The sequence below is a fragment of the Mucor velutinosus genome (genome assembly GCF_035048745.1).
Source record: "Mucor velutinosus strain NIH1002 chromosome Unknown tig00001563, whole genome shotgun sequence".
NCBI lineage: Eukaryota > Fungi > Mucoromycota > Mucoromycetes > Mucorales > Mucoraceae > Mucor > Mucor velutinosus.
The window spans coordinates 1406042-1420861 of record NW_027041904.1 but is presented as its reverse complement, the minus strand read 5'-3'; the positions used below and the strand labels follow the sequence as shown (position 1 = coordinate 1420861).

Below are 14820 nucleotides of genomic sequence, written 5' to 3'. Positions count from 1 at the left end.
GTCATATATCAATGCAATAGCATGCGATATTCAGTGTTGGATATCGTCTGCATTTCTTTGATCTCATGTCAAAATGCAGGCAAAAAGGTACTTGAATCCCGAGGGAGGGGATATTGTCAAATGCAATCACCCAGATCACAAAACCATGATTGATAGACATGCTCATTGGCACAGTGATTGCTATCGTCAGCAAAGTATATATCATCGATACGAAAGAGACTTTTGTTTATGGAACAGGCATTTTTGAAATCCAATTTTTAATAATTTGCAACTTAATGCTGAGCCTTTGCGAAACGCTCGGCTACAGTCTTCCAGTTAATGACATCCCACACCTTTTTGAGATAGTCAGCACGCACATTCTTATATTGCAAATAATAGGCGTGTTCCCAAACGTCAATGACCAACAAAGGAACAAGTCCTTGCAAAATATCTTGGTTGCCAGAGGTTGCAATCTCAACACGCTGAGCAGCCTTATTGTAGCCGAGCCAACACCACCCAGAACCTTGAACGCCGGCGGCAACAGCGTTGAATTTCTCAATAAAATTATCCATGGATCCAAATTCTTTTTGGATGGCAGAGAGTAAAGCGCCCTTGGGAAGTTCTCCACCTCCTTGACTCTTGGGTGCCAGGTTCTCCCAGTAGATGCTGTGATTCAGGTGGCCTGAGTTGGATTGTCCACGATGGCTCAGCATAATATACGTTTGTTTAGAGAGGACAACTTACCACCACCATTGAACTTGAGAGCATTTTGAAGTGCCAGTTGTTGAGCTAAATCATTGGCCTTGACAGCAGCTTCAAACTTTTCTTCAGCTACATTGAAATTGTTGACATAGGTTTGATGATGCTTGGCATGATGGGTCTCCATGATGTCTTTGCTAATGACAGGTTCCAATTCCTATAGAGCATACCATGGCTCAGTGAATGTGCTAAGCGCTGAATCCTGTAACTGTACTCACGTCGTAACCATAGGGTAACTTGGGTAGTGTTGCCTTGGAGCGTACGGCTACCAGGGAACGATAAGCAGTTGTTTTGAGTGCAGCATGTTGGAAAGGCTTGGTAGCAACGGAGAGCATAGTGAATCAATGTAAGACTTTGATGAAACGAGTGTCAATACACGATGGAATGGGGTGATCTTCTTATAAATGCCATTTCTATTCATGCACAGACCCTTGTAACCTCAAGTGATGTCATTTAAAAGGCAATTTCCAATGCCCTGAATTGAACGTGCCTGAAGATCTCTTGTATGTAGCATTTAGCAGTGTGTGGGTTGTTTTATTCGAATGGAACTGCTTTTGATGCAAAAATACGTCAATATGTAGAGCACAGAAGGAACCCAGAGATGCATTGATTCAGTGATACGGTTACCTGGTGATTCAAATACAGCCCTCCTCCCTATTCCTTCAATGTAAACGTGGACTCCTGGTTAACATTGCACATGTAGAATAGAAGATTGTGTGTAGAACATCTATGAGATTACGATTATATGCTTGTATACCTTCGCCATCTATAGACATTATAGCTTAAGGAGCTCTAAAGCGTATCTACAATTTAACCGAAGTTATGATTCATTCTTATGAATATTTGATTTCACACTTGCAAAAAACGGATATCGGCATAGAGAAAGGTTCATCTCATATATCATAAAACAATTAAAACGAGTCGAGACATGATTTAATACATCTCTTTTATGTTTTTTACTTTATCCTTATACCCAATATCAACATGATTGCTCCAGTATTTATACTCTGTCTCATCACGCTACTACTCTTGGTTGAAGCAGCTGCACGAGGCTCTATTCATCCGTACATTGTCTTTTTAAATTCATCGACGGTAGCAGCAAGCAATAAAAGTTCATTGATGCCCAGCCTTCAGAAACGTTCTACTACCCGGATAGCAAATAAATTATCGTCCTTTCGAAACAACAGGACATCGATACCAGAGATTTACTCCATTGGTAATTTTCATTGGTATGTTGACTCGATGAACGATGTAGACGCTCAAGTACTTGCTCAAAACGAACATGTCTCGCATTTACACAAGGATGATCCTATCTTTCACATGACCGAACTAGTGCAAACCGATGTCCCAAGCTGGGTAAGCAAAGTTTGATAGATATCGAAATGCAATGGCTGATGTACCATGGTTTAGGGACTTGACAGAATTGATCAGCGCAAAGGAGAAGACGATAAATTTCATTTTCCTTCATCCGCAGGTGAAGGCGTAGACGTCTATCTGATTGATACCGGCGTCAATGTTGATCATATTGATTTTGATGGTCGCGCAATACATGGTCCAGCTTTTACGTCAGGTGGAAATCAAGATCCAACTGACAACAACGGCCACGGAAGCTTTGTTGCCGGCATCTGTTGCGGTAGGATAGTAGTAAACATAGCGCTAACACATACTAATGATATGATCTAATAGGAAGAGTACACGGTGTAGCGAAAAAGGCCAATATCATCTCACTGAAAGCGCTTGATCAAGGTGGTTCTGGAAGACTCAGCAATATCTTATTGGCCTTGCACTGGGCTGTGAAGCGACATGTAGCAAATCCGGGGGCAAAATCCATCATAAAGTATGAATTACTTTATATGCTTGCAAGTTTTGATATCCTAACATTGACCTAGCTTATCACTTGCTGCCGACTTTCATCTGCCAACCAATCAAGCAATTGAGCAAGCCATAGAGCTTGGGATACATTTCTCAATAGCAGGTATATATGTTGAAACGCTCTATTAGATAAAATAATGTATTAACGCTCTGGCAAGCTGGAAATCAAGGAAAAGAAGCGTGCAGATACTCACCTGCATCCGCTAAAAATGCACTCGTAGTTGGAGCCATCGATCAAGATGATTCGATTGCTTCCTACTCAAACTTTGGATCTTGCGTCAGTATTTATGCTCCAGGAACAGCCATCACATCTGTCTGGCACAATCATAGAACTGCAATACACACGCTCTCAGGCACGTCCATGGCAGCACCTCATGTCACAGGTGTCATGGCTATTTTACTTTCTCAACAAGATTACACCCCTGTTGCATTGATCGAGAAAGTGAGAGAATCTGCAACTTTAGCCATCAGTTCAAGAACAGAGAGTAATGATATTGTAGATGAAATATCTCGGTTGACAGGTGTTGAGCACGAAGACTCCAGCGTCATCAAAGTACTATACATGGATTCATCACTAGATGATTTCATCAGAACAGATATCGTCTCTTCATCCATGGCTAGCAAAAGGCACCATTTGATGCCAGTTGTCTTTTATATTGCAATACTATCAGTATTTTTGAATTTACATGGACTTTTACTGTAAGAAGAGGTAGCAGCATAAATAAAAAGCCGTTATATTTCGTCCTACAAATAAGATTCTGTTATAGAATGCACTTGAAAGCCCTAAACATGAGCAGGATGATAATACAGTCTTACTGAGCCTGATTCCATCAGTCGATCTTTGCGTCTTGAGTGCACTTTAAAGTGCTTTGGATGAAAATCCCTAACGGGCAAGTCAGATAGTAGTATTAGATATGCCGTTGTTCTGCTAATTTATACAGTTGTTTCATTCTTTGGCATTCCAATAACCCTCCATCAACGACTTGCAGCTGTCGATCTGACTTTTTCACGATCCTCCACATCTGTATCAATAAAAATCAAATATATATACAAGCGTAGCGAGATTGCATCTAATTCAGCATTTGGTAATATCAGTCTTAATAGGTTTTACCATAGCCAAGCAAAGGTGTAAATTCATAGTGTTCAAGCAGCAAATTCGGGTTTTCGCTTCTACTGTTAATAAGCTTACCAGCAATATATCGCATCAAAATTTGCATGAACCAGCTTTACCGAAATCAATATGCCTACTGTTCGAATTAGAAGCTGCACAGGCTGCAGAACTGCCCTTCCAATAAGTTACAGCTACTAAAGATGTGATTCATACCGTGTAAATAAACTCTATAAAGCAATATATAACCAAATTTGACGGCTTTCAAGCCTTCATATCTTAACATGTAGACCTTTCTGAACCACCGGAATAACGCCAAACAATTGTATTTGAGTACTAGTAACTTCCTGACACCTTTGCTCAACTTTTTGAAGACCCAAAAAAACAAGACCAAAAATCGACCAAAAATCGACCAAAAAGCATGAGGGGTACCTTATGGTTTTCATCGAAAATCAAACAATCGCATTTTTCGCCTTGAAAATGAAGACTTTTACTATGATATATATTAAATCAAAATGTTTCTCCAAACCCAAAGCAACTCCTAAAACCACTTTTATCAGGTTTTCATATGCAAAATTTCGACATTTTGGCCAAAAACCACATTCCACTTTTTTTTAGAATTGCTCAATAAGTTGATTTAAAACATCTATCTTACTTGGCATCATTGGAAGCGCCATAAAACGTATTCCAAGAGTGTATTAGGAAGCTTTTTTTGTAGGGGAGTCGAGCTCCAGGTTTTATTTAAAGTCCTTTAAATGTCATACAGAGTGTATTAGGAAGCTTTTTTTTTGTTTTTTTGTAGGGGAGTCGAGCTCCAGGTTTTATTTAAAGTCCTTAAAATGTCATGCTGAGGGAAAGAAAAGACTGTTGGTGGACCCAATGTCTGCAAAGAAGGGGAATAAGATATTTTGAACTAAGTTGGGAAAGAAATCTACTACTAATAAGGTGCGACTCCTAGAGCCAGTACAGTCTTGCGAAAATCGTCAAAATATAGATCATGGATAAGAGTACAAAAACACCAAACGAGGACATCAGTACTACGTCAAAAAATCAAACAACTTGCGTCCACCAGGATTTGAACCGGGATCCTCCCGTTGGCATACGGGAGTTTTACCACTTCGCCCTACCACCAGGGGCAGAGTGTATTAGGAAGCATCAGATGATAATCACAATTTATAGTCGAATACTACAAAATAGATTAAAAAAGTCGGCAAAAAACAAAAGTTGGCCAATCTCGAACAGAAAAAATAAACTGAGTTTTAATCTATTTTGGCAGGCGGCGCTGCTGCTGGCTGGCCCACATGCCTTTTTGATGATGCCAATAATGATTGCGATGCTGATTAAATGGAGATCATAGAATTGAAAGGACAATTGCTTAGCTCAAATATTTCTTCTGGGGTATTTTACCTCATAAAGATGCCTTTTGTAATGACAATATCTTAAAAACGTCGCTGTAGATCTTACACAAGTCCTATATTTACAAATGGCCAGCTTTATGCCGCCATTTCAAGAGCAACATCGGCGGTTAGATACTTCCCCTTCCTGGCTCTGATGATATAGCTTTTTTTTTTTTTTTTTTTTTTACTATTGATTGATTGTTTAAAATGTACTTGGTATACCAGATTTTTATTTTCTCTGATTTAAAATGTCTTCGGTGAGAGCCCGCAGAGCGACGCTGTCATCGAGCGTAGTGAGATTAATCGGCTAGTAAAAACTACTTGTAATGCCTGCAAGCAATTTGTGCTCTGGATTTTATCTTGGTCAAATGCACTAGCTTGAAATCAAAGCATGCGACATGGCCCCAGATCATTGTACAGTTGTATGCAAGTAGTAAAAGAGCTAAGCAATGCTCCTTATTCTTTCCTGCAGAATTTGAAGGTAGGAGCTTTGTGATACGAGAATTCAAATTATCGCTGAAACGACTGATAATCTTATTTAAATCTTATTTCTTTTTTCATCTCTTTCTCTCTCTCTCTCTCTCTCTCTCTCTCTCTCTCTCTCTATATATATATATATATATATATATATATTTCTCCTTCTCTTAAACCAATACGCATTGCATTTTCGCTATTTTTGATGAGTTACGCTACCAACTGGTGTAGAGATTTTGTGTATGATGCTTCAATCAAACCAGCCTGGGGAAACATAGCCGAATAACAATTTTTCATTTCTTTTAATCATGTAGACAAACACATGAAACATTGAAGCATTCTATTGCCGGCGCTGGCGCTGGTGTGATATCATCAGTTGTAACCTGTCCCCTTGATGTTGTAAAGACCAGACTGCAAAATCAGGGCATAGGCAACCTCAAATATAGAGGCACGATGGGTACTAGATGCAAAATCTGATAAGCCAGCCAGCGCATTAAACAGCTCGTATTCTTTTCTAGGCACAATCAAAAGAATCAGATTAGAGGAGGGCATAAGAGGATTGTACAGAGGACTTGGCCCTACAGTCATTGGCTATCTCAATACCTGGGGAATATACTTTACTGTCTATGATTACTGTAAAATAAGTTGGGCAAACGACGACATTGGTAAGTTTCTATATATGATTGTGAGAAAATTTGCTTGAGAGCATGTGGTAATCAACGGCATCAACAACAAATCAAATAGAAAATGATTGGCTCGCACACATAGCATCAGCTATGACGGCAGGCATCGTATCAACGACTCTAACCAGTCCTGTTTGGGTCATCAAGACAAGATTTATGGTAACATCATCCATGTTCAATGCAAACATAAAAGGTGTGCTGACCGTTGAAAGCCATCCGTAGACACAGTCAGTGCGAACACCATATCGCTACAACTCGGTCATGGAGGCCTTTGCTTTAATTGCAAAGCATGAGGGTATTCGAGGGTTTTATAAGGGATTAGGGCCTTCTTTGATCGGTGTAAGCCATGTGGCGATCCAGTTTCCATTGTATGAAAGGCTGAAATCCGTCCTTTCAACAAGGCAGTCAGAAACAGCGAGTGTTTTAATGGCTTCTGCAGTTTCCAAGATGATAGCAAGCACAGCAACGTATCCGCATGAGGTTTGAACGGATTTCTATTGTTTATGACAGCTGCATTAATCATACGTCTCTAGGTGATCCGTACCAGACTGCAAAATCAAGTGATACAACCTTTCAAGTACAACGGCGTACTTCATGCCATCAAGGTTATCATGTATGAAGAGGGTGTGCATGGATTTTATAAGGGCATTTCGGCCAATCTTTTGCGCACTGTTCCAGCTTCTGCTGTTACCATCTTCACATATGAATTTATAGTAAAGAAATTGGATACCTTGAGAGATTTAGCTCAATGAACATTATACCCACTCACAGCCAGTGCTTCTTTTTCATCAGTTTCAATCTCATACATAAACCTGAATAAACTCGGATTTTAAGCTGAAACTGATTTTTGGACAACTCAACTGAGATGATCCGATGAAAATTGCCCACTCCCGAACTGCTTATAAGAGATTGGTCGGGGCAAACTTGCTGTGGTTGTAAATTCAGGGCAATCAGCAGCCACTCGGCCATAAAGCACTTTCATATCTGGGCTGACAGTACATTGGATGCCATGGATCACAAAAACGCTGCTTTTTGAAATTCAACAGATGTCAAGCTTGATAGTCCAATGTACAAACAAAAATTACTATGTGGGTTGAGATCCATTTATTGGCATTATGGTAAACATTTGACAGCTGGACCTGGAGAAAAAGCTGCAGTATAAGGTCCTGCCAAGAGAAAATCATACATCTAGAAGCACACGCAATGCCAAGCAGAGACGGACCTTGTAAATTAAACAACATAGGATGCACCAGTACAGGTTTGCACTGAATGTCGTTATGGAGTGATACGATTATGAAATGTCAGTAAAAAGTGCAAAACCGGGTTCACCAGAGTGCCACAGACTTCTTGGATCTAGGACTGGGCACCTCCAAGGAAATTAAAATTAAGTTACACACTCTGATTGTAAAGCAACAACATTTATCCATGCGTCTGATGAATATGAAGCATTTGAATCAGTAAATACTACATGTTGTTCACTGAAAGCAAGCTGTTACAAATTCTTGTTGAATACAGCTGTAAATAATCTATTCAGGGAACCCCATTTATACCTGTGCAGGGTCAGATAATATCTTTATTTAGATTTGATAGATAGGAATCTAGAAAACCCTTTTATAATTTTGGTGTATCGTTTGACGATTCTACTGTGATACATTTTGATCTTCTCACGGGTCCCTTTAGTTGAAATTGTCGTCTGAAATCATATTCTGTTTGCTCAAAATAGAAATAATGTACAAAAGGAGAATTCGATGAAGAAGTGTAATTTGATAAAAAAAAATGAATGGATATATGATATTTATTAGAGAAAAATGTTATCAACAGCCCTGCTGCGTTTGGAGAGAGTGAGAAATATTACATAATAACAGGGTTTTTTCTTTGTGTTCGTTGTGAATGTGTGGCATTAAATTAAGAGATTATATGATAATTATATAGGGAAGGGATGAACTTAGTTCTTCTCAAGTTCGTATTCAACCTCGTTGGTCTTCTTGTTCTTGTTATCGTACTGCTTAAGAGCATCGCCAGAACGACCAATAGCGTCATCTTCAATATCAGTGGCATCATTCTTGTGATGGATAATGTAGATCAAGATGGAACAGACGAAACTAGCACAACCAATACCAGTGTACATCCAAGTCAACTTGGGGTCAACGGCAACGGAAACCAAAGCGAAACCGAGGATAGAAGCGAAACAGTTGGTTAACAAGAAAAGAGCCATGACAATAGACTTCATAGATTGAGGAGCCTTCTTGTAAGCGTATTCGTTACCGACAACGGAGGCAAAGACCTCAGAGAAGGCAACAAAGACATATGAGGGGATTTGGTAACCGGCAGAGATGGGATATTCAGAGGTGTTGGCATAGATCATGGATTGGATACCAGCAGTATAAGCCATACCAACGGCAGCGAAGAAGAAACCGAGAGAGATACGGAAGATGGGACCCAAGTTGATACCATAACGACGAAGAGTAGGGTAGACGATACGATCCATGATGGGAAGAGTGATAACCAAGGTGATGGGATCAATGTTTTGCATAATATCGTTAGGGACATTACCGGTCCACATGGTACCAGCTTGAGAAATGAGATTGTTGGAGATTTGACTGTAACAAAGCCAGTAAATGGGATACCAGCAGAAGACGGTACAAGCTCTGAGGGCACGCTTGAATTCATCAACAAAGATATCGTCCCAAGTAGCCTTCTCAATGAGTTCAGGGTGAGAGACAGCGAGGTTGGAGGGCTTGCAGGCATCCAAAGAGCCTCTGACGGTGAAAAGACGATACTTGATAAGTCTACCGGCTTCGAGGAAAATAGAGCCACGAGGAGGAGTTTGGACATAACGTTTACGACCAAAGTAGATGACAGCGATACCAGGAATGAACATGAGAGTAGGCAAGAGGTAAGCAGGCCAGAAACCAACGTTCTTTTCCAATTCAGTAGTAGCGATCGAAGAAAGAGAACCTAGTTGGTAAGAAAATGTAAGGTTAGATCATGAATTGAATCAGATTTGCGCAAGAAACTTACCGATATTAATCAACCAGTAGAACATGGTGAAGATTCTTTGATATGTAGCTTGAGGAGTGACGATAACACGCTCACCATTCTTAAGAGTCTTGATGTAAGGTGCCTTTGATTGGTATTGTTCAGCAATGAGAGGAGCGACGTTAGACTTGATACCACCAGTACCGAGGCCAATGATAATAATAGAGACAATGAAACCAGGGAAGGCAGCGCCGTTTTCGATACCCATGGGAGAAGCGGTGGCAGTCAAGATGACCAAACCGAGAAAGTAGATACAGGCAAAAAGGAGAATGGCACGGTATTTACCAAGGTATTGATCAGCAATGATGGCACCAATAATGGGAGTAATATAACACCAGAATTGGAAGAAGGTAGTCAAGGCAGTGGCAGTTTGCTGGCCCTTACCCATAGCACCAGCTTGTTCAGCGGGATCTGTAGAAAGTGATCAGTATATCAAATGTAGAATGTCATGATTTAGTACTTACAACTAGGAGGAGCAGGGTTTTGGATATAATTCTGGAAGGGACCAGAAAGACCGTAATAGGTGAAACGTTCACAGAATTCAATGATGAGAATAAGGAAAGCAGAAAAGGGGAGCTCATCAGCAACTTGATGCAAATCCTTCCAATCTTGCTCGGTAGGCTCAGGTCTGTTATGCTCTTCCTCATGGATATCAGTCTCCTCGTAGGCGACGATATCAGAGGCCTTTTCGTGTTCTAATTTCTCAGACATTATAGGTAGATGAGGGAAATGAGAAAGAAGTGGGAAAAAAGATGAAGTATTTCGGGATTGTTTGATCTCAATGCTTTATATACTTTTTTTTTTATCATATTAGTTAATCAGTATACTTTATCTTGCCGATTGAACGAATAAGTTCCCTTAAAATGTCAGACCAATCATTACATGTAGCACTAGATCTGATTCGACAAGAGCACTGAATTTTGCCATATGATACTTTATGATTTAAATTTACATTTGTGTTTGCGAGATTGCGAATCACTTGCAATATGCTGTGCAACTTTGTTTGAAAATTTTGACAATTTTTATACATAAATGTAGCTAAATGTCTATGAACAGGCTTTTATTCTATATAAATAGTATTAATACAAAAGGATTTGCTTCTGTAGATTCCATTTTTCTTTGGGTAAATAGATTTATAAAAGAGGGATGACAAAAAAAAATTATCATTTACTACATTTGGAAGTATTTTCAACTGACCACATGGCATGTTTTCTCACAATAACTCAGTTTCCACCAGTCGTTTCTCACGCTCAGGTCAATCTTCAGCGGTGATGAGCTGTGAGTTGTATCAGAATCCAATCATAATTCTGTTGTCACCTTAATAAACCTTATCGGACTTTGCCCCTTCGATTAGCTTCATTTCGCAGATCCTGATTATAAAACATTTTATTCCCAAAAATCCCTTGATATGGCGCAGGTGTTGGTGTCGAATTTGATCTTTAAATTGCAAATATGCAGCAAGAAACTATTCTATACGGCCATTTCTATGGCATTGCAATTGCATTTTTGCTAAAAAAATGGCATGATGCAAAGTCCAAGCATCGAAAGAGAAGGGATATTATATTATGGCGAAATATCTGAGAAAGAATTTGATCCACCAGTGTAATTGTTGTATTTTGATATGAGTCAATTGAATTGAAACATAGCAAAAATAGGAGGGTGAGCCTGAAAAACTTTCTTTTGTTCTATAGAAATTACCATGTGGATAAACTTTTTATAATCGTGGTGAAATTATAATTGTACCCTTAATAGAAGAAATCCTAAGAAAGAGGCATTTCTATATGTTGTGTGTAAATAAAGGAGCATAATAGCTGCCTCAAGTAACCCTGATTCGGCCTTATTGTGGTAACTGATCTAGGAAATTGCGAATCACAAACCCATACTATTTGCTTTGGTTCATTTCTCCATTGGTTCCACTTGAATGTCAAATATAGTAATCTTATACTTTTTTTTGTTGGAGATTCAAAAAATCGTTTACTGATAGATAATACGTTTAAGATCCATTCTAATTTAAGATCCTTTTTTTTTTCAGCATGCAATCATGAAAAAATGATCAGGTAATATTACCCGAATAGAAGCGTTAAAAAGTACACAACATCACCATCCAATCGTTTTTTCGCACAGTCTAATAAAAGTCATTCGAGAGGGTACCCGTAACTTCGGGATCGCTTCATTTGGATATTTTAAATGCTGAACAGCCACTCATTGCAAAGACATATGTTAAAAAACTAAGAAAATCAGCTTGCCAGGTATAAATTGCTTGTTTCACAGATGCCATTCTTCAATTGAGCTGTGTAGACGCATTAGGAAACATTGATTAAATCAGGAAATGGACGCATGATAACATGAACAGCTAACAGATCTAAATCAGGCTTTGCTGTTTGGTTTCATCGAAATGCACCCTTTTTTCAACAGCACACCCTTCCTTTGTACTTGTTTGTCATACCTTAACATCGCGGCTTCAATTCCTAAAGATCTTACTTTATCTTGTCAAATGTACCACATTTTTTAAACTATTCCAAACAAGAACTAGAGAGGGAGAGGCGAGTGCGATGAAATGTTATTTAGCTTAAAATGTAATCCAATGCAGCAACTCCTTGTTTCTTTCGATCTTATAACAAGAGATCCTTTCTCTCTTTTACATATTCTCTGTAAAATACCAGAATCTACCATCAACAGGTATCGTTTTCAAGTTTTTTCGTGGGAAAGATAAGTTAAGGTTCAACCATCTTGATAAAAGTGCCTTTTTTGTTCATTCTGAGGTCATGTAAGAGCAGAAAATAACTGCTCTCACGAGATTTTATATCACAAAGACAAAAGATATGGTGTTACCTAAATCCGTACCAACTGCGTTTCTCTCCTCTCTGAAGAATACATAAGTAAATAGCATACTAGATAGAATCACGTCTTTGAGAGAAATCACTAATCTGAACACATTCATATCCGTTGAGTAACCCGCCAACCCATATTTGATAGCAATAAATATTGTCATGATGTTTTACACATACACACACACAAACACAAAGGTGATACAGTACATGAAAAGCAAGATTACTATTTCATTTTTTTTTTTTTTTTTTTTTTTTTTTACCCTGTAAATATAATTATTATTTTCTTTCAATTGAGAGACCAATATGCGTAATGTGTAAGCTATTATTAATCCATTGCGCGGCCTTTCACACGAGTTATATGATGTGTTATTGGACATACGATGCTAAATGTCAAGTGGTATCCTATATGTCAACGAGTATAACAACAGTGCTACGAGTTTGAACCCTGGATAAGCACTAACGACGAAATTCTAACGATGCAACCGCGGCTATAATTTATAGGGATGGCTGTCTCATTTTATCTGTTTCAAGAAAATTATAGAGTTTAAGTTATGGAGGTACAGTCGAAGCTTGAGAACAGGATTTAGTTCTCTTAAACAAGTATCACTTTGAATACGCCCCTTGCTTTGCTAAAATTTACAACTGCTAGCTAGATGTGTAACCTGCCCTCAATTCTCTTTAATTTCTTCATAGTACATTCTTACTCTGTACTTGGTTTATGTGTTTGAGTATTGGTACACATGCTTCACAAAATGTCAAGAGCAAGTCTGCGGCTCTTTTTTGACATCAAATCACGTCCACAGCGCTTATTTGAACACATAACAACAGAGCATGATTTGCTCTACACTGTTCTAAGAGTCAATCTCTAATGGCCACGACTTTTACCGAGTATAATGATGTTACACTCTTCATACCAATAGAGAGGAGTCACCAGGCTCGTCTAGAAGAAAACAAATTATGAATGGTCCAGCGCTTTGAGCTCGAGCCCGCGTCGCTAATCATCTTCACATCAGATACAACATCATATAATATACTGAATACTATGTTTTAATAAAAAACGAGTAGCAGTAATTTCCTGACACCTTTGCTCAACTTTTTTGGGAACCCAAAAAAACATGGCCAAAGATTGACCAAAAACCGGTTTTCATCAAAAATCAAACAACCGCATTTTTCACCTTTAAAATGAAGGCTTTTACTATGGTATATATCAAATCAAAATGTTTCTCTCGATCCAAAGCAACCTCTGAAACTACTTTTATGAGGTTTTCATATGCAAAATATGACTATTTTCGCTAAAAACCTCATTTCATATTCTATCAATTATTTCATTCAAAACATCTATTGCAATTAGCACCATTGGAAGCGTCTTGAAAAGTACTTTAAGAATGTATTAGGAAGCATTTTTTTTTTGTAGGGGAGTCGAGCTCCAGGTTTTATTTAAAGTCCTTAAAATGTCATGCTGAGGGATAGAAAAGACTGTTGGTGGACCCAATGTCTGCAAAGAAGGGGAATAAGATATTTTTGAATTAAGTTGGGAAAGAAATCTACTGCTAATAAGGTGCGACACCTAGAGCCAAAACAGTCTTGCGGAAATCGTCAAAATATGAGAATAATGATTTTACAATCAATCAACAAAAACCACTGTTGTTTCTACCCTCTTTCCTCTGCTCAATGCTGTCAATGTTTTATTTGAGCGACGTCTCAGAGCCTCAGAGATTTCATTACTTACTGCAGACATTTTATGCAACCCATGCATTGTCAATGTCCAGACTAACGTTATTAAATATAGAATGCAATAAAATATCATTATGAACGATATAGAAGGCAATAAAATATCATTATAAACGATAGTGCTATGACCTGCCACCTACTTTCTATACGCTTCAAGGGCATTTACTACTGTATTGCCTTATGAAAAGGGCATGAGTTTTCCAGCTGGCCCTACCAACCAAAATTAATTCAAACCCAGAATCATAGTCTGTTCTAGATTGGACAAATTTTGATGATTCTGGACTCGATCGAGCTATTTTTGCAGATTCGACTAAGTGAAGTATGATAATCACCCCATGCTTCCTTAAGCTTTCCTGGAGTACTTTTCAAGGCGCTTCCAATGGTACTAAGTAAAATAGATGTTTTGAATACACTTATTAAATGATTTGTAAAAATATGAAAAGAGGTTTATGGCCAAAATGTCGAAATTTTACATATCAAAGCCCCACAAAGATAATTTCAGAGGTTGCTTTGGATTGATAGAAACATTTTGATTCAAGATATACCATAGTAAAAGTCTCCATTATCAAGATGAAAAATGAGATCGTTTGATTTTCGATGAAAACCATGAGGGATACCTCATGCTTTTTGGTCGATTTTTGACCATGTTTTTTTGATCCCCAAAAAGTCGAGCAAAAGTGTCAGAAAGTAACTGCCAGATGAAAGCAACCATTTGGGACTATTCTGACGATCTAAAACGGCCTTGAACGCAAGAAAATTCAGCTCAAATGCACTCATATTTTGCTGTATTAGGGACACTAAGGATTAAAAAGTGGGAATACCAGTATGCTGCTTGCCCGTATATGAAGTAGCTACGTGTATATGGATGTAGAACATCACATAAGAATCAGATCCACAGATAATATGAAGGGCTACTATGTGTAAGTGGAAGGTCAAAATGAAAGTAG

General features: G+C 38.5%; 4 protein-coding genes across 4 annotated transcripts; 2 read left to right on the top strand and 2 right to left on the bottom strand.

Annotated features, from left to right (window-relative positions):
• Positions 1-272: 272 nt before the first annotated feature.
• ATC70_009069 (uncharacterized protein) lies at positions 273-1073 on the bottom strand (the record flags this gene model as incomplete). Its single annotated transcript, XM_064828309.1, has 3 exons — positions 273-661; positions 724-895; positions 957-1073. The coding sequence occupies 3 exons, from the start codon at positions 1071-1073 to the stop codon at positions 273-275; spliced, it is 678 nt and encodes a 225-aa protein (XP_064685511.1).
• A 649-nt stretch (positions 1074-1722) lies between these two features.
• Positions 1723-3313, top strand: ATC70_009068 (uncharacterized protein; the record flags this gene model as incomplete). Its single annotated transcript, XM_064828308.1, has 5 exons — positions 1723-2094; positions 2149-2371; positions 2425-2575; positions 2628-2713; positions 2769-3313. 5 exons carry the CDS (start codon positions 1723-1725, stop codon positions 3311-3313), a joined length of 1377 nt encoding a protein of 458 aa, XP_064685510.1.
• Positions 3314-6365: 3052 nt separating this feature from the next.
• On the top strand, positions 6366-7024 carry ATC70_009067 (uncharacterized protein; the record flags this gene model as incomplete). The annotated part of the gene is made up of 3 exons (XM_064828307.1): positions 6366-6431; positions 6495-6752; positions 6806-7024. 3 exons carry the CDS (start codon positions 6366-6368, stop codon positions 7022-7024), a joined length of 543 nt encoding a protein of 180 aa, XP_064685509.1.
• A 1193-nt stretch (positions 7025-8217) lies between these two features.
• Positions 8218-10022, bottom strand: GCD7_2 (GCD complex subunit gcd7; the record flags this gene model as incomplete). Its single annotated transcript, XM_064828306.1, has 3 exons — positions 8218-9230; positions 9294-9722; positions 9776-10022. 3 exons carry the CDS (start codon positions 10020-10022, stop codon positions 8218-8220), a joined length of 1689 nt encoding a protein of 562 aa, XP_064685508.1.
• Between the last annotated feature and the right edge of the window lie 4798 nt (positions 10023-14820).